The sequence below is a fragment of the Ailuropoda melanoleuca genome, chromosome 15 (assembly GCF_002007445.2).
Source record: "Ailuropoda melanoleuca isolate Jingjing chromosome 15, ASM200744v2, whole genome shotgun sequence".
In the NCBI taxonomy this organism is placed as follows: domain Eukaryota; kingdom Metazoa; phylum Chordata; class Mammalia; order Carnivora; family Ursidae; genus Ailuropoda; species Ailuropoda melanoleuca.
Window position 1 is genome coordinate 40,074,158 of NC_048232.1, and position 25,170 is coordinate 40,099,327.

At 38.3% G+C, this 25,170-nt stretch overlaps 1 protein-coding gene across 3 annotated transcripts in view; it reads left to right on the forward strand.

The window, feature by feature from the left end:
* TBK1 (TANK binding kinase 1) overlaps positions 1 to 9,013 on the forward strand; it is a 40,834-nt gene extending 31,821 nt beyond the window's left edge. For 2 of the 3 annotated variants that reach the window (XM_011225972.3, XM_011225971.3), the window contains 10 exons: positions 1,610 to 1,711; positions 2,516 to 2,594; positions 3,010 to 3,131; positions 3,232 to 3,308; positions 4,034 to 4,073; positions 4,567 to 4,668; positions 4,783 to 4,879; positions 5,526 to 5,632; positions 5,857 to 5,928; positions 8,215 to 9,013. In XM_011225972.3, coding sequence (XP_011224274.1) covers positions 1,610 to 1,711; positions 2,516 to 2,594; positions 3,010 to 3,131; positions 3,232 to 3,308; positions 4,034 to 4,073; positions 4,567 to 4,668; positions 4,783 to 4,879; positions 5,526 to 5,632; positions 5,857 to 5,928; positions 8,215 to 8,266 — 850 coding nt within the window. In that variant the 3' untranslated portion in view covers positions 8,267 to 9,013. The remainder of the gene's footprint in view (positions 1 to 1,609; positions 1,712 to 2,515; positions 2,595 to 3,009; positions 3,132 to 3,231; positions 3,309 to 4,033; positions 4,074 to 4,566; positions 4,669 to 4,782; positions 4,880 to 5,525; positions 5,633 to 5,856; positions 5,929 to 8,214) is intronic. The other variant, XM_011225970.3, reaches the window with a different exon arrangement.
* Positions 9,014 to 25,170: the final 16,157 nt, after the last annotated feature.

Sequence of the window (25,170 nt, forward strand, 5' to 3'; positions counted from 1 at the left end):
TGTTTAATTCACCCATTTTTAAGTGTATAATTCAGTGATTTTTCGTACATTCACAGAATTGTGTAGCCATCACCACTCATTGTAGAATATTTTTGCCACCCCAAAAAGAAATCCTGTACCCACTAGCAGTCACTCCCTATTTCCCCCGTAACGTCCTAGCCCCAGGCAACCACAAATATGCTTTCTATCTATAGAGATTTGCCTATTCTAGACTTTCCATATAAGTGAAATTATATAGGGAAGTACACACTCACCTTGACAAACAATAAATTTTTTTTTAACTAAATCACTTAATATAGTTATTCTAGGTCAGAATATTGATCATCTAGTCAAGTATTCTCTTCCATGAAAGTAATCCTAAGAAATGTTTTGTGGATGAATATGATTTGCTCTTTTTTCATGATTTGTAGATGCTGTCTTTCATCTGCTAGAAGCAGAGAATAAATGGTCTCTCTTGAACATCATGTCTCCAGTTTCTATATATCATATGAGGCTTTTGAATTTTATATATACATAGTAATGGCCTCGTGTTCCCTGGGCTCATAATGCTCTTTGGCTTTAATGTTTGTGACAGTGCCTCACACCAGTTCTTTCCTTCCTGCAAAAACATGTATGAAGCCTTTTATCATTCTCGTTCTGCGGGTGCTTTAAGAAGAAAGAAGAATGACACTTTTTTTTGCCTGTCAGCTTTATGTTGAATCCATAAATTGATAGGGTTTTTTAGGTGTTCACATATCCAGCTTGTAACCCTATGCTTTTCTCTTTCCATTAAGAAGTCTCTTCGTTTTTACTAAATAATTTCTAGAAAACTCTAAGTGTTGACTCTGTTTGGTTTTGTGGTATTGTTACTAACAGCTCTCGAGTTCTCTTGCTCTTGTTATCCACCACAGTCACTGCTCCGTAAAGCTTTTATTCCTCTTACCTATTAACTTTTAGTTTAATAAGTCATGGGAAAAGTTTTTTGCTTTCTTTTTTAGTTTTGGGGTTTGTTTTTTTAATAGTTTTTAATGTAGATCACTGTTGGTAAACTTTTTCACTTAGACTCTGTGGGCCACATAAGTTCTCTTCTTTGTTTTTACAACCTTTGAAAATATAAATGTCATTTGTAGCAAAAACAAGTTCAGTTTGTTAACCCTTAATGTAGACCAAAAGCTCTCCAGCTTTCTTATTTACATCTTATTTACTCTTTCTGCTTCTTCAGAGATCATAATCTATGAGTAATAAAAATTTAATTCTGGTGGTATAAAGCATAATGCTATTTAGTTTATTCATGTGATTATAGATTAGTTTTTATTCCTTAATATAATTTTAATGCCTTAGATTTCCAAACTCTTAACCTAATAAGTAGTAATTAATGGTTTGTGCCCTAGATAAGTATAGGGGTCACAGTGATGCTTTCAGTAATAAAAAGTAAATTCGCAAGACTCAGCCCAAGGGGGAAAAAAATGAACTGGCTTTCATAATATAACAAGATTGTTAGTAAATTTGTCTGAACAGTAGTAACAGCAGTGTAATTAGTGATAAACAAGAGAAAACAAATCATTCTTTTTAAAAAAAAAAAGAAAAATCATTCCTTAGATAAACTAATGAGAACATTATTATTTTTTAGAGAATTAGTAAAAGATGATTATAATGAAACTGTTCACAAAAAGACAGAAGTTGTGATCACATTGGATTTCTGCATCAGAAACATTGAAAAAACTGTGAAAGTGTGAGTAGATTACTTCCTTACTAATAGTGGTTAAAATGTTAAATACTGTCCCATTTTTCTTTCATTTATTTAGTTATCTTTAGCATAATACAGTGTGTTATGCAAGTGTTTATTTTAAGATACAAACTTAGATTAAATTAATTCCTCACAAAGACAAAAAATTTAATCCTCTCAGTAAGAAATGAACATTTGGTGGCATTTTCTCCTACCCTTTGCAAAGGAAAAGGTAATCTGACATAGAAACATCTCATTTTTTAACCTTGCAAAGCAGACACTCTGAATAGGAAAATATAAAAACTGCAATCAACAAAGGAAGTAGGAAGGGGTATTCTAGAATTGTATTTTGGTAGTATTTATAGAATTTGGGGATTACTTTTAGTTTACTATTACTTATTAATTAATCTTATCCCCGAGACTGTTTTGTGAAACAGAATGATATATTAGACTTCCCTATTCCTGGGCTGTATTATTTATACTGCAGAGGAAATACAATAAATGAAATCAGTATGTACTATTGACCACCATTCTGCTCTAGTGTTTTGACTATTCTCCTGGCATAAGACTGTTGGAAGTTGTGTTTTTTATTTTATCTTTATACAAATTTATTAGTACAAGTATATAAAATTCTTTCTTTACAGAGATAGCAAGTTTTCTTGGAATCTGCTGCTTGTAGGCTTTGCATTCAGTGTGTTATTCCTCAATAGTTAATGATAATAAAAACTCAGATACAGTTTATTAAACACCTTTTAAAATCTACATATTCATTATGCACATTTAATTTTTCCATACTTGTTTTTCATACAGATATGAAAAGTTGATGAAGATCAACCTAGAAGCAGCAGAGTTAGGTGAAATTTCAGACATACACACCAAATTGTTGAGAGTAAGTATTTACAGAATTATGACAGTAATTGGGACTACACTAATGGTTCTTCTATTTGACTTTCACAACAACTCTGTGAGATAGAGTATTAACCATATTTTACAGGTAAAGAAACAAGCTTAATAATTGAATGATTGAAAGTATTTTGTATATTTTTAAGAAAGGAAATTTAACGTAAGAAATGTTTTATAAAATGTATTAATACTAATTAATCTCTTATTCTATTATCATATGATACTCTTTGTGGAAAATCAAACCAAGAAACTGTCCTTGCATTTAAAAATAAAAATAGTTTTTCTGACTTTGAATTGACGTAATCTACAAAAGAAGTATGATTCAAACTTTAGACTCCCATTGGCAGTGTGTCATTTCTGTATTTTGCTAATCTGAATCTGAACCCACTGGTTTTATTTAGCTTTCCAGTTCTCAGGGAACAATAGAAACCAGTCTTCAGGATATCGAAAGCAAATTATCTCCAGGTGGATTGCTGGCAGATACATGGGCCCATCAAGAAGGCACTCATCCAAAAGATAGACAGTAGGTTATATAATTTTATTGGTAGTTTCTGCTCTTACTATTAAATGTTCTTTTTCACATTGACTCAATTAATTTATTTGGATTTTTTTTCCTTACATAGTGTAGAAAAGCTACAAGTCCTGCTAAATTGCATCACAGAGATTTACTATCAGTTCAAAAAAGACAAAGCAGAACGTAGTAAGTAAAATTTGCCATTTGTTAATCTAATGAGTTAGCTCTACTCGTTGTAATTCAGTTGAATTAATTTGGTCACTACTGATTCTCCAAATTCGTTGCCCAAAAATCTTCCTATTCTCAAGAGAAGAAGCTGGAAATACAGACTTTATTAGAAATACTCCACGGCACCTGGCTGGTGCAGTCGGCGGAGCACACGACTCTTGATCCTCAGAGTCATGGGTTTGAGCCCCACATTGGGTGTAGAGATTACTTAAATAGATAAATAAATCTTTAAAGGAGGGGCGCCTGGGTGGCACAGCGGTTAAGCGCCTGCCTTCGGCTCAGGGCGTGATCCCGGCGTTATGGGATCGAGCCCCACATCAGGCTCCTCTGCTATGAGCCTGCTTCTTCCTCTCTCACTCCCCCTGCTTGTGTTCCCTCTCTCGCTGGCTGTCGCTATCTCTGTCAAATAAATAAATAAAATCTTTTAAAAAAAAAATAAATAAATCTTTAAAGGAAAGAAAGAAATATCCTGATTTTTAAATGTTGGCAGTTAATTTTTTTTTATGTTAACACTATACAGATCGATTAAAAGCACTTATGAGCTATATATCTGACCCATGGGTCAAGCTTTGTGTCATCTACTCTAAACTCTTAGCCTTTTCGGAGTCATAATCTCAAAAGAAAAAGAAGTATGCATGATTTTGTGATTTTATATTTATAGAAGTAATATTTCTTATTTTTAGGATTAGCTTATAATGAAGAACAGATCCACAAATTTGATAAGTAAGTATCCCTATTGTGTGTAATAATCATTTTTGGTTATGCCATTAATACAGTTCCTCTTAAAGTTGAAATTAATTATAATAAAAAATACATTTTAATCTTGGCTTTACAGAATTGTTACTGTGTGTGCACATATGTGAGGCCCGCTTGCCCCGGTTGAGAGGTTAAGAAGGGAGAACGAGGGGGCTGCTTCTACATCGTGGGCTTTGACTGCAGACGGACAGATAATAGAGAACATAAGCAAGGACAGACTTAACCACTTTCTTAACCTTAACTTCACTAAATATTTTCTGACCATTTTCCATTATGAACCTTCTCTTACTTCTTGCTGCTATGTCTATCTTAGAAACCTTTGGCTTTCTACTATAAGTATTCTAAAGCCAGAACAGTCATTATTAAGAAACATAAATTTTTTATGTATTTGAAAAGTTTTTAATATTGGAAATAGAAACCGTCACATTGGTTTAAGCCTGTGATTATTTCTAAATTATAGGCAAAAACTGTATTACCATGCAACAAAAGCTATGACCCACTTTACAGATGAATGTGTTAAGAAATATGAGGCATTTTTGGATAAGTCAGAAGAATGGATGAGGTAAGTAACCTTAGTGGTTGACTGCACAATGTACAATTCAGTGTACCTTGCATATTGTAAGTAAGATTAATATTTCATTAGACTGCTTATTAATTGGTTCTTTTTGGTTTTCAGAAAGATGCTTCATCTTAGGAAACAGTTACTATCCCTAACTAATCAGTGTTTTGATATTGAAGAAGAAGTATCAAAGTATCAAGACTATACAAATGAGGTATAACTATCAAAAGTATTTAGAAAAAGATCTTTTTCCTATTAGGAAAAACTACATTTCTTCTCAGTTTATATTTGAAATGATTGAAAACAGAGAAATAGGACATAATACACCTTATATTCAGTTCTCTTTGCCCATTTGTAATATGTGTTTTGAGCCAGCTTTTCAGAACTTAGATGTTTTATAATTAAAAACATCTGAAAAAATAAAATTTTTACACTTTTTAAAAAAGCATCTGACCGTTCTTTAATCATCTATAAAAAGAGCCTTTTTAAAGTGTTGATTTAAGTACTGTATCATTCACAGTTTTGAAATTAAAATTTAAAGCTATAAAGGGCTTATTAAAATGTGTAACATTTGGGGCACCTAGGTGGCTCACTTGCTTAAGTGTCTGCCTTCAGCTCAGGTCATGATTTCAGGGTCTTGGGATTGAGCCCCACATTGGGCTCCCTGCTCAACGGGGAGTCTGCTTTTCCCTCTCCCTTTGCCTCTGCCTGCCACTCCCCCTGCTTGTGCGTTCTCTCTCTCTCTCTGTCAAATAAATAAATCTCTAAAAAAAGAAACAAAAAACAAGTGTAACATTTAATGTAAGATCTCTGGTTTGTACTTTGTTCAGTGATTGATGGAGGTTCTTCTGATGTTTCAGTTACAAGAAACTTTGCCCCAGAAAATGTTTGCAGCCTCCAGTGGAATCAAGCATACCATGACCCCAATTTATCCATGTTCTAATACATTAGTGGAAATGACTCTTGGGTAAGATATTTATTATTTGGTAACTATGATGTTTCCATTCAATTTTATTTCAGTTTGTGATCTTGGTCTTTATTTTGAAATTTTTGGTATTTGTTGTGAATATATTTGCTAATGTTATTTAATGACAGTCCAATCTAGAAACTAAAACATAATATTAATAGAATTCTAAAACATTTGCATACTTTTTGGATCAGAGACATTGATAACTTGTTTTGTTTGTATAGTATGAAGAAATTAAAGGAAGAAATGGAAGGGGTGGTTAAAGAACTTGCTGAAAATAATCATATCTTAGAAAGGTAAGTAGTGCAAATATTATTCTGCTCTGTGATTTTAGAGCAGTGGAGCACATATAGATCTGTAGTTGTACCTGTCTGTCTTCCTGTATCCGTAGGTTGAAGTAGTGGGAAAAGGATATAAAGTCAGAACCCTTTGGTTTTGTGATTTCCATGGTGCCTTTTCATGTGTTTGGGGTTGCTTGGATAAAGACAAGTCAACTGTGATTGATTGCATTTTATAGTAGCACTGGTTAATACAGTTATTTGCTTATTTGAATCAGTTTGTGAAAATGAAAATCTTTTGCACATGATTTTTCATACATCTTCTCATTAGAATCATAATTTATTGGGGCGCCTGGGTGGCTCAGTCAGTTAAGTGTACGACTCGATTTTGGCTCAGGTCATGATCTCAGGTTCAGGAGATTGTGCCCTGCCTCAGGTTCCGCGCTGGGCGAAGAATCTGCTTGAGGATTTCTCTCCCTCTCCTTCTGCCCTTCCCATGCTTGTTCACTCTCTCTGAATTTATTTCTATCTAGAATCATTTATTTGAGAGCGGGTGCACATGCGCAAGTGGAGGGGGGCAAAAGGAGAGAGAGAAAGAGAATCTCAAGCAGATGCCTCGCTGACCTCGGAGCCTGAGGCTGGGCTCGGTCTCCCAAATTTGAGATCATGACCTGAGCTGAAATCAAGAGTCAGGCTTAACGGATTAAGCCACCCAGGCGCCCTGAATGTTACCATTTTTAATGTTTGCTGATTTGTTTAGTAAAAACTGGTGTCTTGTTGTAATTTGCATTTCTTTGTTTAATAGTGATACGAAGCATCTTATTATATTTATTCATATATGTATGTGTGTATGCATTACCTTTTGGTTTTAAGATCTTTTTTTCTATTGGTTTATAGCAATTACATAGTAATTATCGAACTTTTTTATAGTACCCAATTTAGTTTCTTCACAACTTGAGCTAAATATCAGCAAGAAGAGACTATTAAGATATGCTTTAACAAGCTTATATTGAACCTCTTCTGCCTTGTGACATAAAATCCCCACTTCTTAAAACATGTCCCATAAGTCATTTTCCCATTTTATTTGCAAATTTATTTGACAGTATATGGGTGATATAACATGGCATAATCACAGCTTAAATGTTAAATGACTGCTTAAGGATTTGTGCCAGAACTAATAATGAACTCCAGATCTTGGGCACTGTCTTCACGTGGCTGTCTCGTTATCACTTCATTTCTTTTGTATCCAAAATCACATCATATCACCCTTCCCAACTCAGTTTCCCCTCCGATTTCCTCATTCTCTTCAGTGGAACCACCTTTTTCCCCACTCCCTTGAACATAGGTTATTTTAGATACTTACTCTCTTTTTACTGCCTTTCATGGATTTTGTTAATCTTCCTTAACAATGTTTCCATATTCCCCCTGTTGGCCTCATCAGATCTTCCTCCTCAAATGGGAGCTGTGGTGATAACCTACCACGGATCTTCCTAATAAGCCCAGGCTTTTCCCATCTGTCATGGCTGTTACAGCCAAAACAATCTTCCCAAACACTGATCTCAACTGGCATACTCCTTTGGCTCAAAAATTTCTAAACTCCTGTTACCTAAAAGGTCAAGTCTAAATTCACACTTGAATTCAAAGAACAGAATACTCTGGCCCAGCCCATTCAGTCAACTTTACTGCCTCTAGTCCCCAAAATAACATTCTGTTCTAGCAAGTTTGCCTTCCTTACTGTCCGTTGAGTATGTCACACTTACTCCCAACTCCTTATCTTTGCTTTTCTAAATCCCACCCCACCAAAAAGAAGTTACCCAGTTTTTCCTAATACTTTCTAGATCACATCCCTCACCCTTTCCTCTTAAGTCCTCCCAAGGGGTGCCGGGGTGGCTCAGTCGGTTAAGCGTCTGCCTTTGGCTGAGGTCGTGATCCCAGGGTCCTGGGATCAAGCCCCGCATCAGGCTCTCTGCTGAGTGGGGAGCCTGTTTTTCTTCTCCCTCTGCCGTTCCCCCACTTGGGCTCTCTATCATGTGCACTCTCTCTCTTCTCTCTCTCTGTGTCAAATAAATAAAAATCTTAAAAAAAAAAAAAAAAAAAGGAAGTTCTCCCAAGCCACTGATTGGTATTTTTTCACTTATTTACAATAATACCCCTGTGTTTCAGTTAAGAAAGAGAGCGCAAATCATAGTTGCTTAAACTCTCTAATAGCTTATTCATCTGAAAAGTCTCCTGTATTCTTCTTTAAAATGTTGCGGGCCAAAAAAATGAATCATCTGAGATTTCCTTTTTTCTTTTGTATTTTAGGTTTGGCTCTTTAACCATGGATGGCGGCCTTCACAATGTTGACTGTCTTTAGCTTTCCGGGAAGTTTGAGAACAATTTTAGTTTGCACAAGAAAATAATGCTGGGGCATTAAACGAATGCCTCTATAAGTGGTCTCTTATTTCTACAATTCAGTATTTGATGTGGTCATGTAAATATGTACAATATTGTAAATACGTAAAAAAATATATAAATTTTTGGCTGCTGTTAAGATGTAATTTTACCTTTTAACATTTATAATTAAGTGAGGACATTTGACCTCAATGAGCACTAGAAGAAAGCCATGACCGTTATGTTGAAATACTGATCCTCTGCTCTTCTGAGTGAGGCTGAGTTCTACGTCTCTGACTGCCTACTGGAAACATTTTTTAAATGGAACCAAAATTGTCATCCTTACAAATCAAAAAAGACTGATAGTTGACATGTTTATAAGGGATAGAATGGAGAAGTGGCTTCTTTGGGTAAGGAGCCAAACCGAACCACTGTTTTACTAGGATCACAATTTTGGGGGAAGGATAAAGTGACATTTCATTTTACAAGATGTCCAGAACCCAGTTATTCTCATATGTGTTTAATTTCAGATAAATTATTGAGCAGAATTTTTTTAAGTGATTTAATTATTAAAAACTGTTGGTTTTATTTTGGCCATAAGTGTATAATTGTCATCAAAATTTTAGGATTATTTTCACTGTTTCAAGCTGTATATTTTTTGTTTTAGTTCCGCTTTCTCCATCATGAAAAAAATAAGAATAAATTTCGCAATTTTAATGTAAAAGTTTGTGTTTTTGTGTGTATAGCAGTTTGAGAAACAAAAGTAATCTTTTGAAAAATAATATCAGTAGTGATGGCAAATCGTTCTCAGACTACTGGATATAAGGATAGTTTTACTTCTCTTCTAAATCTGATTCTAATTTTTTTTTAAAGATTTTATTTATTTATTTGACAGAGAGAGAGAGACAGCCAGTGAGAGGGAACACAAGCAGGGGGAGTGGGAGAGGAAGAAGCAGGCTCCCCGCGGAGCAGGGAGCCCAATGCAGGCTCGAGCCCAGCACCCTGGTATCAGCCCTGAGCCGAAGGCAGACGCTTAATGACTGAGCCACCCAGGCACCCCCTTAACTACTGAGCCACCCAGGCGCCCCTGATTCTAATTTAGTATAAGTTCTCCAATAAATGTACGCTGTCCAAAGCCAAAGGGAACATTCTCTTTGAAACATCTACCCAGAGTCTTGTACTAAAGGATATACTCAGCAAGAAATTATTTCATCCAACAAGGATGTGGTTCTGATTTTGGTTTTGGTTTCTGACTTATCAGCTTTTCAAAGTGTGATTATACACAACCTGCATATCATAAAGATAACATGTCCCAAAGACTAAATAAATTGGACTACCATGAACATTGGGAAACTGAAAATAGATTAGGTTTTAATTTGAAATCTCAAATCAATGCATCATTGGAATAGAGAATTTTAAGTATCACCTGTACACATTATAGAAATACATGCATGGGGCACCTGGGTGGCTCAGTCGGTTAAGCATCTGCCTTCAGCTCAGGTCACGATCCTGGAATCCCAGGATCGAGTCCTGCATCGGGCTCCCCGTTCAGCGGGGAGTCTGCAGCTCCCTCTGATCCTCCCCCCTCTTGTGCTTTCTCTCACTCTCCTCCTCTCACATAAATAAATAAAATCTTAAAAAAAAAAAGAAAAGAAATGCATGGGTGGATGGTCCCTGTCAAATAACCTGTTTAGTCTGAGAGTTTCTGGGGCGAGGGGGTGTTTGTTTAATCCCTCTTGATTTTAATTTTCCATTTGACTATCTAACATGTATGTATTTAATTGTATAGTTTAAATGTTTATGTCACTGAACATTAGGTAAAATTTTACTTACATTATGTGATCTGTTAATATATTTGCAGAATTAGCTTTTAGCACCTTTAGAAAAGATGACCAATAAATAAACCCATGCTGTGGGGATTGAATTTTTATGAATTGTACTGACAAGAACAAATCCATTCCACGTTAAATATTGGTTAAGACTTAAATGTTTTTTTTCCCGATTACAGCAACATGGAAACCAGGCATCCTTGCTTTTTTAAAAGATTTTTATTTATTTATTTATTTATTTGACAGAACACAAGCAGGGGGAACAGGAGGGAGAGGGAAAAGCAGGCTTCCTGCTGAGCAACGAGCCTGATGCAGGACTCGATCCCAGGACCCTGGGATCATGACCTGAGACGAAGGCAGACACTTAACAGACTGAGCCACCCAGGCACCTCTGGGTATTCTTGCTTTTAGTATTTTACCTTCAAAAATACAATTGTCATTCAGAACATTTAAGTTAATGAATACATGATGATATACTAGTCTCCTAACCTAATTGTAACCTAACAAGTTACATCACCAGTTTAGTAGCCTTTTTTTCAACATTGGGATATATTTTCAAAAGGTAGGGATTAATGATATAAGAATAGTATATAGTTAGTGGAATTAACTCTTTACATAAGCTATAGTTCTAACAGCAGAAGAAATAAATAAGTGAACATAAAGCATATGGGAAAGAAGGGATATTTTTGAGTAAATAAAAAAGGAATTGGAGGTTAGGGAAGAAATGTGAAAAATAATCCCATAACATCTTTTGAAGTTCCAGGTTCTGTTATTTTGGAAATTACCAAATACTATATAATTGGCTTATAGACCTCATTACACTACGGCAAGCAGGGTGCTTCTTCTTAGATATAAAAGATCTTCTCAAAATATTTATTTCAAAATATCCATTTATCAGTAAATTATCCAGAAAGGAATTATAATAATCCTGGATTTATCTTGCTTTCCTGTTACTTTTTTAAGCAGTAATTTCACTTTTGTGGTGTTCTGTGCTAAAAATAAGAGGTAAACTGTTTGGAATTAAGAAAGGCAGTATCAGTAGGAATAAGTAGTTTCAACTGATATATCAAAAATTTATTCTCCCTTCAGAATCATAGTCACAACCAGTTTTAGTTTACTATTTCTTTTTTTTTTTTTTTTTTTTTTTTAAAGATTTTATTTATTTATTTGACAGAGATAGAGACAGCCAGCGAGAGAGGGAACACAAGCAGGGAGAGTGGGAGAGGAAGAGGCAGGCTCATAGCAGAGGAGCCTGATGTGGGACTCGATCCCATAACGCCGGGATCACGCCCTGAGCCGAAGGCAGACGCTTAACCGCTGTGCCACCCAGGCGCCCCTAGTTTACTATTTCTGATTTTGCCCCACTCAGAAATGCCTATTACGCATTGTCCTTTGTCTTTCAGAAGTGCTGTAGATAATTTACTCTAATGTTTAAAACTCAGAAGTGCCGAAAATACAGTGTTGAAAATATAAAGGAGTTGTAACACTATTGTTTTAGCTCAATCCATCATCCACATCCCATTTTTTTAAAAGATTTTATTTATTTGAGAGTGAGAGAGCACAAGCCAGGGGGAAGGAGCAGAAGGAGAGGGAGATGCAGACTCCCTGACTCGATCCCAGGGTCCTGGGATCATGACCTAAACCAAAGGCAGACACTTAACTGACTGAGCCACCCAGGCACCCCCACATCCCATTTTTTAGACTAAAGTTGGGGCTCCCAGCTGGCTCAAAAGAGCATGCAACTCTGATCTCGGGGTCGTGAGCTCAAGCCCTACATTGTGGGTAGAGATTACCAAAAAAATTAAAAAGTGTCTTCAAAAGCCTTACACTGTTGTTTTATTTGGACTTCCTCCCCAATTGTCACTTACAGGAAGACTCAAAGTCCAAATCCTAAGGGATACCAAAAATGGAATAGAAAACAAAGACACTGACGTGGAAATAAAAACTGGTAATTGGGGCGCCTGGGTGGCATAGCAGTTAAGCGTCTGCCTTCGGCTCAGGGCGTGATCTCGGCGTTATGGGATCGAGCCCCACATCAGGCTCCTCCACTATGAGCCTGCTTCTTCCTCTCCCACTCCCCCTGCTTGTGTTCCCTCTCTCGCTGGCTGTCTCTATCTCTGTCAAATAAATAAATCTTTAAAAAAAAAAAAAACTGGTAATAATATCATTTGTGTTTTTTAGCATATAAATCACCAAAAATTTAGTGTGGTGTATAAAAGCACAACCCAAATATTAAATCAGGATGTTTAGGGACTAAGCAAGCTATCATAAGTTTCTTTGGACGTAAACAGAATGTGCAAGGACTAGTGGTTAAACATAGCTTCAGGTGGGATGACCAAAACCTCAGTCCCAGTTGCTTAGTACAGACCTAGACATTGGTGTCTGCTGAAATAATACACAATAATGTTAAAGGTCTAGAAAAATATTCAACAAAGGGTCAAATTCTAAAACAGGAACCTAGAAAAAATCTTATTCTTTTACACATTTCTTGGCTTGTAAGAATCATTTTTTTTTTTTCTGGGATAAATTCCTGCCAGAGTTTAAAATACATATAATATTTTCACTGGAAAAATTTTCGGTTTGTACAAAATAAAACATTTTTAATTTGTACAAAACAAATGCGATCAGGGCTATGGCTTTGGGCGGTAGCTTGTTAATCACCAAGTCCTGTAATTGCATTGAAATTCTGCTGGATGTTGAACTTAATATACTGGTTACTTTGCTCCTCTATGAAAGTAATTCTGTTTTTATGAGGGGAGGAGGGAGTCTATGCTTAAAAATTATCAAGTGTTATAATAGGTTAGAGTTTCTGAAGCTTAAAACTCTTTCTTTAGAAAGAACATCTATTAATACCAGTTTCTAGTTACGAGGGCTAAGGTCTAAAGGACAAACCAAAGGAATGACAGGGGAAGGGGATTTAGGGCTAACAGGTGGTCCCCAGACATATTGGCTGGAAGAGAGTTCACAGCTAAAGTGTCATGTGGGTGTTACTCTGTCTTCCTCATCCATATTCCCTGTAGGGAGTCATTCTGGAACGTTCATAGTTCTAGCTATGGCCATAAGGAGTGACTTCAACAAGACCTTCAGAAGAATAGCCCGGCTCTTTTACTGGTTCCCCAAATCACTGACGTGCTCAAAGAATCGGAAATCCAAATTGGTCTGGAGTCAAGGTAGCGGTAAGTTATCTCAAGCTAATGCTTCATTTCAAATACTTTTTTTTTTTTCCTGTTACTAAAATGGAAACTCCCTCAAGTATGGAGAAAAAAGTAAAGCTCTTAAGGTATTATTTAACATGACTGAGTAAAAATTGAGAGAAAATGAAAGCAATTTGAAGGTGAGGTACTAAAAGCTATGAACATTTCTGTAATTCCAACTTTATGCTTCATAGGCATTTAGGTTCAGAGAAGTTTTCTAGAGGAAGACGGAGAATCTTTAGCTTTAAAAAAAATAACAAAATAGCTTTTATTTTCAATGAACCTTAATTTGCTTATACAAAGTAAAATACCTCAGAACACACAGAAAAGAATAAATTAATGACAGTAAGTTTCTTCTCCTTTTCCCAGAAAACTAAAAAGGTCAAGGGACCTCATATATCTGTGGTTGGGGTCAGTTTATGCAGCAGATTTTAGGTTTTTGTTTTGTTTATGGGGGGTTTAAGTCAGGTATTGATGTGCAATTTTGAAGTACCTTAAATACACTCCCACATAAAGCTCTGCCTGATGGGAGTGTAGAAGGGTCAGAGGACAGGGGAGTGAAGGGGGTAAATGAGCTCTCCGGGTCTCGGTCTGAAGCACGTCCTGCAGAGCCAGCTTTCACCTTCATGCTCCTCGGCAGGAGCAGGGCTGGGCACGGCACCTAGAGCAAGGTGAACAAATTCTCTTCGCAATGTTTCAGCCTGCAGCAGGATTCAAATTACAGTCCTGTGTTCTTTGACACCCACATAGGTCTGCATCTTATGTAAATGCCTAACGTTTTCCCCTCGCCTGGTAGATTCTCAAACATCATCTGATTATATGACAGATGACCCAAAACCAGATCCTGTTGTTGTTATTTTTCCGCAAGGAAGCTCTATGCCCAGCGTGGGGCCTGAACTCACAACCCCTAAATCAAGAGTCACGTGCTCTACCTACTGAACCAGCCAGGTGCCCCCAGGTCCTCTTTTAATTAAAACAGAAATGACCGTGATCTATAATCACTAAGGAAGATATCTGATTAAGGAATCTACAAAGTGTGAGGTCTAGTATATTTTAAGCATCTATTTTTCCTTTTTTTTTTTAAGATAGATTTATTTTTATTTATTTATTTATTTATTTATTTATTTATTTATTTTAGAGAAAGAGAGAGAGCATGAGTGGGAGGGGCAGAGGGAGAGGGAGAGAGAAACTCAAGCAGATACTGTGCTGAGTGTGGAGCCGTACATGGGGCTCGATCCCAGGACCCTGAGAACATGACCTGAACAGAGGTCAAGAATCGGTTGCTTAGCTGACTGTGCCAACCAGGTGCCCCCTATTTTTCCTTTAATTAGTATTTTATTCTTTTTCACTGTCAAAATATAGGGAATCTAAATAGTTTCAAAGTCCCTCTGTTTATGTATATCATCCTTCAGATATGGAATAGCATAATTTGGATGTCAGAGCCTCAAAAGAACTTAGAAAAATCATCTTCTCTAATCATTTTATTTTATTTTTTAAATTTTCTTTATTTTAAGTAATCTCTACACCCAGCGTGAGGCTCAAACTCATAACCCTGAGATTAAGAGTCACATGCTCTTCTGACTGAGCCAGCCAGGCTCTCGTCCAATCCTTTGATTTTAAAGATGAGTAAATTGCCTCCAAAAGGTTAAATAACTTAACCTTCCAAAACTATTACATGGGAAGAAACAAGTTTATCCTACATTATTATTACCAATCCAACGCCCTTGTTAGGGCACCACAGTGGTCCGTATGTGCATGCCTATCAGAGTGTGAACATATAAACCCTCACAGAATATTTCACACACAGCCTTCATCAGTGGGTAATCCATCCCTAGAAAGTTTGCTGATTTATTCTTCCAAAGCAGAGCTTGCCAGTATTCCCTTTAGTTTGGAAATTAATTGATGGTTTCCAGAAATCTTTTTATTTACAGTCTGATGAAATAATGTCTTTTAATGAGATATTACCCTATTCTAGGGAGATTATTTAAATATAAGCCTTCCAGGGGCTCCTGGCTGGCTCAGTCAGTTGAGGGCTGCTCTTGATTTTGGCTCAGGTCATGATCTCAGGGTCCTCGGATGGAGCCCCACGTCGGGCTCCCGCACTCTATGGGGAGTCTGCTTGAGGATTCTCTCCCTCTCTCTCTGCCCTTCCCCCTCTCATGCGTGTGCACTCACTCTCTCTCAAATGAATAACTAAATCTTTTTTTAAAATAAATAAGTATATGACTTATAGAATCTTATCCCCTCAGAAGCAAGAACTGTCTGTCATCCTTTCTCCAAGGTTTAACACAGTATTTTGTATAGTGGGCAGTTGATAACTATTTTTCTTACCAAGTGACTTATCAAGACAGCCATATCGGATCTGAATTGGATAAATTAAGAATGAATTGACTCTTAGAAATCAGCTAATGCCTTCCTCCAGCCTTTTGTGTAGAGTGATGGATTGTGGCCACCTGCAAAAGATAGGTCAACATCAGGTCACCTCTTCAGGATTAAACTCTTTCTGTCACTCATCAATATCTTATGATCTAAAGGTACCACAGAAATTTGTCAAGGGTTTCTTACATACCTCTGTCCCAACCAACGCCACATGAAAACTTAAATGGTCTCAAGGTAGGACCAGTGATTAATATTTTAATACTAATTAAGTGTATGCAACTTCAGCTCACTTTCCTGTATTTCTTCTTCTCTATCTCACCACCTTAGAAAGCAGTAAGTTATATACCAAAGCATAAACTAGGAAGAAATATAGAAAGACAGTCACAAATCTGAATTCAGTACGTATTTTAAGCACCTCATTAATCTGTGGTCTTGAAGGGAAAGAATGGGGAGAGGTGTATGAGAAAATCCACATTCAGTGGCCTGGAGCCCTTTCTAAAACCTCAGCTATGTGTGAAAACCACAGAGCTCAGAAGCCTGGGTGTCCGATGGGGAGAGCACAGGACTGTGGCATCAGACCTTGCTTCTGCTGTTGAGAGCTCCGTGGCTCCGAGCAGGCCATTGGGATTTCTCATCTGTAAAATGTAAGGATTGGACTTGATCTTAAAGATTCCTTCCAGATTCCTAAATGCCATGACCCTAAGATACAGTAATATAGATAAAGCAGCTGCTCAGGAAAGGGGGAAGGTTTCTGGAAGTCAGACAGCATGTCACCATGATACTCATCTACAGAAACAGGACTGCATCATGAGTCATCCATATATCTGAAAGCTTATGTGAAATACTGTTTAAGGAAATCCTGATTACATATTGAATGCATACATGCTCTTTTTTTAAACAAATGTGAGATCCAGACTCTCCATACATAAGGATGAGCCCTAACCTATAGGCTCCTACATGTTGAACTTGGCCTTGTTTTGAGATGAGGCTCAGGGAAGGAAGGGTACCAGGGGGCCCTTTTATACCAAAGATCTCCTCTGGTCCTCCCTCTCACCTTTTTGCCCCAGTTTTTAGCAGTTAGCTCAGTGAAATTTGGTGGCTGAATGAAAGTCTATTGCTTCGTATAAGGAGGCAGATGTGAGCACTTCTGGAGTACACAGAAAACCACCTCCCTCCCATGGGGAAGAAGATGAAGGGGAGAGCTGCTCACCAGATGGCATGTCCTTTGTTCCCAGCGCTGCATGGCTTCCTCATGGGCAGTTCTGTAGAGCAGGAATCCTGATGAGGGCACTCCCGCCTTGCAAACGAAGAATAGAGAGTAGCATTCATTCTCTTTCATCAGCGAGGCAACCGGTGGGCTAAGGGACAAGACGACATCACAGAATCTATAAGGCCTGTCCTGTACTTAGTGGTCTATGAGAAGCAAACTCTCGGACTCTTAAGTGAGAGGAAGCAAGCTTGACACAAACAGGACACTATAACCGTCAAAGGCTGATTATCTTCCCTCTGCAAGGACAAATGAGAAAGTTTAGATGCAGAAAAAAGTGTATTTTCACTCACACACACACGCGCGCACACACACACACAAAAGGAGAGTTCTGGGGCGCCTGGGTGGCACAGCGGTTAAGCCTCTGCCTTCAGCTCAGGGCGTGATCCCGGCGTTATGGGATCGAGCCCCACATCAGGCTCTTCCTCTATGAGCCTGCTTCTTCCTCTCCCACTCCCCCTGCTTGTGTTCCCTCTCTCGCTGGCTGTCTCTCTCTCTGTCGAATAAATAAAAATAAAATCTTTTTAAAAAAAAAAAAAAAGGAGAGTTCTTACAGATGATTTAAACAATAACTCAGGCCCTTAACAATATGACCAAGCCAGGGGCGCTTGGGTGGCTCAGTTGGTTAAGCATCTGACTCTTGATCTCAGCTCAGGTCTTGATCTCAGAGGGGACTGTGAGTTCAAGCCCCATGCTGGGCTTCACGCTGAGTGTGGAGCCTACATACAAAATACATCTATATTACCAAACCATACTAGTAAAACACCAATGCTAATTAATCTCTGACATGTGGAGGCTAAGGATAGGAGCCTCCAACATTCAATGAAGTTCTCTCTCCTTTAGACAGATGAGACTGTCTCCTCCATTGTTCTGAGGCACCTCTCAAAGGAACAATCTTATGCATGTCCAGGTTCCCCAGAGCGGCCACCACCATTCCAGGTGGTCCTTAGTGAAGTTACTCAGGAAGTAGTGTAAGTTTATTGGAAGATAAACCCATGAGAAATTGGCTGATGGTCGATCAAAAGCAAAGATGCTGGTTCTGAGTATCTCAGGCCTTGACCCTAAAGAAGCTGTCCCAGCTGCTGACCCAAGAACCGGGAGCCTTCTGCCAGCTGGAATATGTGAAGAGAAGCTCTCTGCCAAAACAAATCTCTCATCCACAGACAAGGCTGAGGAATGTTCTTAGAATTACACAATATATAAGGTATTGGATAAGGGGCGCCAGAGTGGCTCAGTTGGTTAAGCATCTGCCTTCGGCTCAGGTCATGATCCCAGGGTCCTGGGATTGAGTCCCACATTGGGCTCCCCGCTCAGTGAGGAGCCTGCTTCTCCTCTGCCTCTGCCACTTCCCCTACTTGTGCTCTCTCTCTCTCTCTGATGAATAAATAAAATCTTTAAAAATAATAATAATAATATTTGGGGTGCCTGGGTGGCACAGTCAGTTAAGCATCCAGCCCTTGGTTTGGGCCGGGGTTGTGATCTCAGGGTCGTGAGATTACGCCCAAGTTTGGCCTTGAGCTCAGTGCAGTGTCTGCTTGGGACTCTCTCTCCCACTCCCTCTCTTCCCCATGCACGCAAACACTCTCTCTCTCTCCCTGCCTCCCTCCCTCACTCTCTCTCTCTCAAATAAATAAGTCTTTAGGTTTATTTATTTAACTAGACACTCACAGGGCCCTTTCAAACTGGAACATATGTCTCTCAGTTCTGGGAACTTTTCTTGCATTATTTCTTTGAGAATTCCCTACCCTCCGAGTTTTTATTCTCTTTAAGGTTATCAGATCTCTTAGATTGATCCTCTAGCAAATTCTCTCCCAGACCACCTCTTTGACTATTCATCCTGCATTATCATAGCAGCTGGTTGTGGGCTCCATGAGGATGGAAACCTGTTTTACTCCTTATCCCCAGTCCCTTTCCCAGGACCAGACAAGTTCTGGGCAATTACCTATAAACCTAAGAAACTCTAGAGGGACCAGGATTGCTTATTTTCGGATTTGGAAGCTCTTACTTAAATAGTTACTTAAGAAAAACCAAAATATCAGGAAATAAGGGGACTGAAAAGTAATGAACTTTTAAAACAATTTATTGTAGCCTCTTCTGACTTACAGCACCTGGGCTGGGCTCCTGTTTGCTTTTGTGCATGCTATGAAGAAAGACTTGGCTAAATAGATTATTTGAGAAGTAGTGGGAATGTTAAGCTCGTTAAGAGAGCAAACTTTTTGTAAGTATTTCATTAAATTATTTTTAACAAAGACCACTGCTGACTATAAAATTAATGCTTATCAATTTTATTAAAAGGAACTGAGGGGCACCTGGCTGGCTCAGTCGTAGAGTATGTGATTCTTGATCTCGGAGTTGTAAATTCAAGCCCCACATTGGGTGTAGAGATTACTTAAAAATAAAATCTTAAAAAAAGAAAGAAAGAAAGAAACTCTCAGGATCGTGAGATCAAGCCCAGTGTCAGACTCTGCGCTCAGCACAAAGTCGGCTTGAGTTTCTCTCTCCCTCTCCCTAAGCCACTCTGCCCCCTCCCTGAACTCTCTCTCTCTAAAATAAAGAAATAAATCTTAAATTAAAAAAAAAATAGGGGCGCCTGGGTGGCACAGCGGTTAAGCGTCTGCCTTCGGCTCAGGGCGTGATCCCGGCGTTATGGGATCGAGCCCCACATCAGGCTCCTTTGCTATGAGCCTGCTTCTTCCTCTCCCACTCCCCCTGCCTGTGTTCCCTCTCTCGCTGGCTGTCTCTATCTCTGTCAAATAAATAAATAAATAAAATCTTTAAAAAAAAAAAAATAGAACTGAAGTCTTACCTATTTCATAACGCTGGCTGTGAGAAAATTAGTTCNTTCCCTCTCTCGCTGGCTGTCTCTATCTCTGTCAAATAAATAAATAAATAAAATCTTTAAAAAAAAAAAATAGAACTGAAGTCTTACCTATTTCATAACGCTGGCTGTGAGAAAATTAGTTCTTTTTTCTTTTTTCCAGAAAATTAGTTCTAATTTTTAAGTAAAATGTACACAAATCTGTGTAAAAGTAAGAAACCAAACTTATTAAACAATCTGAAATTCAGACTTATTTATTCAAACTGACATTGTGTGATGCACACCAAAAAGTGTGAATACACACACACACCCATATCCACACACATATATAAGATAGGTATAAAGCTTCTATCAGACTTCTAAATATTGGTTATTCTGGGAAGTGAAGTTGGAAGTTGGAACAGGAGAAAATGAGGAACTTTCCTTTTTACTCTCTCGTTTTGTTTTTTTAAATAAGGTGTTTTGTTTTGTTTTGTTTCTTAAGATTATTTGAGAGAGTGAGCGAAGGGGGGTGGTGGAGAGGGAGACAAACAGACTCCCCACTAAGTGGGGAGCCCTGCTCCTGGCTCCATCCCACAACCTTGAGATCATGACCTGAGCCAAAATCAAGAGTTGGATGCTTAACCACTGAGTCACTCAGGCGCCCCTACTCTCTATTGTTTTTATGGCTTAACTTAAAAGATTAATTATCCATAACTAATGAGAACAAAAAACTAATTAGGAAGTCAAAATCTTTTGCAGGATGGATCTCAATTCAGCACATTCTATGGTTGGGAGCATACTCACTGGCCTTTGATGTACTCCATCATAAAAGATGCTGTGGTCAGTGAGTTTGAGAAACACTACATACCATATCTCCTTGGGGACACCCAACATAAATTAGCACATTCAAGTTCTGCAATAAAGAAAACTATTTAACTTTATTGAGCCATTGTTTCAAAACTCATTTTCATTTAATTTTGGCTTCACTGTATTTACTTTTATTGTCTTTTTCTCTCTTTCTCTTCCTTTCTTTTCTTTTCTTTCTTTCTTTTCTTTCTTTCTTTCTTTCTTTCTTTCTTTCTTTCTTTCTTTCTTTCTCTCTTCCTTTCTTTCTTTCTCTCTTTCTTTCAAGTTTTATTTTTATTTAAGTAATCTCTGCACGCAACATGGGGCTCAAACTCATGACTCTGAGATCAAGAGTTGCATGCTCTTCTGACTGAACCATCCAGGTCCCCCTATTGTCTTTTTCTTAATAGTATACCCAGTAGACACCAAGAACATATTCAAGAGGAATATGGTTCAGGGTAGGGGTGGTGAAAGATAACAGATATGCCATAGCATGACCCAGACACTTTTATCACCAAACATCATCTAGAGGGAACACATGTTGGAAAATACTTGCAGGTTCATGACTTTTCTTCCATAACTAGAAGCTTGAAACTCCTACAAGATTGATTGTACACGGGTACATGATTGGAAGACCTCTCTCTTGCCTTCCTCACATTATCTTCAAAAATATATTAGCTCTTAGGGCAATAGCAATCAGACCAGCATTCACCTGGCAAGAAGTGAGGAAGATTGACTGGAAAGGAGCATGAGAGTTGATGGAAATGTGTTAGATCTTCACCGGGCTGGTGGTTGCATAGCTGTGTACCTCAAAACTTGGCCAACTGAAAACCTGTGCATTTCCTTGTATGTAAACTCTGCCACAAGGAAGTTAACCAAGATATATATGTAATCGGAGGGGATTTAAGATCAGAGCAGCGTTGTGATGAAGAGCAGCAATGTCAGAACCAAACCGCCTAGGTTCATAGTCCCGTCCCACCACCTTCCACATGTGACCTTGGTCAGGTTCCTCAGTCTTTCTCTAAAATGGGCGTAATAATAGTACCTCCCTTGTAGGATTATTGGTGAGGACTGAGTGAGTTGATAGAAATAATGTATTTACATCAGAAACTGGCACAGAAGTACTCAATAGATGTTAGCTTCCACTTCTTTTTTTTAATTAATTTTTTTAATTATGTTATGTTAGTCACCATACAGTACATCATTAGTTTTTGATGTAGTGTTCCATGATTCATTGTTTGCGTATAACACCCAGTGCTCCATGCAATACGTGCCCTCCTTAATACCCATCACCGGGCTAGCCCATCCCCCTACCCTCTCCCCTCTAAAACCCTCAGTTTGTTTCCCAGAGTCCATAGTTTCTCGGGGTTCATTTCGCCTTCCATTTACCCCCCCATGGGGTAAATTCTCTTCCTTCTAACAATCTCCCTGCTATTCCTTATGTTCCACAATTGAGTGAAACCATATGATAATTGTCTTTCTCTGCTTGACTTATTTCACCTAGCATAATCTCCTCCAGTCCCGTCCATGTTGATGCAAATGTTGGGTAATCATTCTTTCTGATGGCTGAGTAATATTCCATTGTATATANTTCTTTCTGATAGCTGAGTAATATTCCATTGTATATATGGACCACATCTTCTTTATCCATTTGTCTGTTGAAGGGCATCTCGGCTCCTTCCACAGTTTGGCTATTGTGGACAAAGCTGCTATGAACATTGGGGTGCCTATGGCCCTTCTCTTCACTACGTCTGTATCTTTGGGGTAAATACCCAATAGTGCAATTCCTGGGTCATAGGGTAGCTCTGTTTTTAACTTTTTGAGGAACCTCCACACTGTTTTCCAAAGTGGCTGTACCAACTTGCATTCCCACCAACAGTGTAAGAGTGTTCCCCTTTCTCCACATCCTCTCCAACATTTGTTGTTTCTTGCCTTGTCAGTTTTTGCCATTCTAACTGGCGTAAGGTGGTATCTCAATGTGGTTTTTTTTTTTTTAAAGATTTTTATTTATTTATTTGACAGAGATAGAGACAGCCAGCGAGAGAGGGAACACAAGCAGGGGGAGTGGGAGAGGAAGCAGCAGGCTCATAGCAGAGGAGCCTGATGTGGGGCTCGATCCCATAACGCTGGGATCACGCCCTGAGCCGAAGGCAGACGCTTAACCGCTATGCCACCCAGGCGCCCCCTCAATGTGGTTTTGATTTGAATTTCCCTGATGGCTAATGATGTTGAACATTTTTTCATGTGTCTGGTAGCCCATTTGTATGTCTTCACTGGAAAAGTGTCTGTTCATATCTTCTGCCCATTTTTTTATTTGATTATTTGTTTCTTGGGTATTGAGTTTAAGAAGTTCTTTATGGATCTTGGAAACCAGTCTTTTATCTGTAGTGTCATTTGCAAATATCTTCTTCCATTCCGTGGGTTGCCTTTTTGTTTTGTTGACTGTTTCCTTTGCTGTGCAGAAGCTTTTTATCTTAATGAAGTCCCAAAAGTTCATTTTTTTCTTTTGTTCCCCTCGCCTTTGGAGACGTGTCATGAAAGAAGTTGCTGTGGCTGATGTCAAAGAGGTTGCTGCCTATGTTCTCCTCTAGGATTTTGATGGATTCCTGTCTCACATCGAGGTTCTTCAACCATTTGGAGTTTATCTTTGTGTATGGTGTGAGAGAGTGGTCAAGTTTCATTCTTTTGCATATAGCTGTCCCAATTTTCCCAGCACCATTTATTGAAGAAATCGTCTTTTTTTCCACTGGATGTTTTTTCCTCCTTTGTCAAAGATTAGTTGACCATAGAGTCGAGGGTCCATTTCTGGAGTCCGTAGTCTGTTCTATTGGTCTGTGTGTCTGTTTTTGTGCCAGTACCATGCTGTCTTGATGATCATAGCTTCCACTTCTGGTTATAATGCTGCATTCAGAAAAGCTGCTAATTTTTGATCCCTAAAGAAAAAAACAAGTTTATTGTAGGTTTCTGGAATGGAAGCCTAGATGTATGTGTTAAATATGAATGTGGCATTTCAGTTCTCTAGTTTTCTGTTACTGTTCCTGCCAACTACAAGAATATTGAGGTCATTACTGAAAAGAGGACACTGGAAAAAGAGAAACCAAATGACTGGTTGAAATAGGGGGTGTTATATAGTCTCTGGAGAGTCTATATTAAAATCTTAAAATAGGTGGATTTGAAATGTCTATGAGCCCAGCAACAAATGCAAAAATAGACAAGTGGACTACATCAAAGTAAAAAGTTCCTGCACAGCAAACAATCAATAGACTAAAAAGGCAATCTGTGGAATGGGAGAAAACATTAGCAAAGCATATACCCCATAAGGAGATAATTTCCAAAATATGTAAAGAACTCCTATGACTTAATAGCAAAAAAACCTAATAACCCAATTTTTGAATGGGCAAAGGACTTGCATAGACATTTCTCCAAAGAAAACATAGAGATGGCCAACAGGTACATGTAAGGGAACTTGATATCACTCATCATCAGGGAAAGGCAAATCAAAACCACAATGAGATACCACCTCCCATATGTTAGGATGGGCATTACCAAAGAGACAAAAAACAAGTGTTGGTGAGAGTATGGAGAAACTCGAACCCTTATACTCCGTTGGGAATGCAACACGTGCAACCCTATAGAAAATAGTATGGAAGGGCGCCTGGGTCGCTCAGTCAGTTGAGCATCCATCTGACTCTTGGTTTTGGTTCAGGTCGTGATCTCAGGGTCCTGGGATTGAGCCCCACATCAGGCTCCACAGTCAGCGGGGAATCTGCTTGAGATACTCTCCCTCTGCCCTTCCTCCCCACCCTCCACACTCTCTCTCTCTCAAATAAATAAATAAATCCTCACCAAAAAGAAAGAAAATAGTAAAATAGAAAATAGTATGGAGGTTTCTCAAAAATTGAAATAGAACTACCATATGTTGCAGCATCCCAAGTCTCAGTATTTATCCTCTCCAAAAGTGAAATCAGGATCTCAAAGAGATGTTAGCACTCCCACAGTCATTGCAGCACTATTCACAATAGCCAAGATGTGGAAACAACCCAAGTGTCCATTGACAGTTGAATGGATAAAAAACATGCGGTATATACATATGATGGAATATTATTTAGCCTTTAAAAAGAAGGAAATCCTGCGCTATGTGACGATATGGATGAACCTTGAGTATATTGTCCTAAGTGAAATAAACCAGTCACAGAAGGATAACTAATTCATGATTCCACTTCTGTGAGGTATCTAAAATAGTGAAATTCGTAGAAGCAATAAGCAGAATGATGGTTGCCAGGGGCTTCAGAGAGAGAGAGGGAGGAATTGCTAGTCGATGGGCATAAAATTTCAGTTATGCAAGATGAATAAATTCTAGAGATCTGCTCTACATTGTCCCCATAGATAACAATACTGTATTGTACACTTAAAAACCTATTAAGAGGATAAATCTCATGTTAAATGTTTTTACTGCAATAAAAAAAATTTTTTTAGGTTTACTTATTTAAGTAATTGACCCCAACATGGGGCTTAAACTCACAACCCCAAGATCAAGAGTCACATGCTGTACTGACTGAGCCAGCCAGGCAC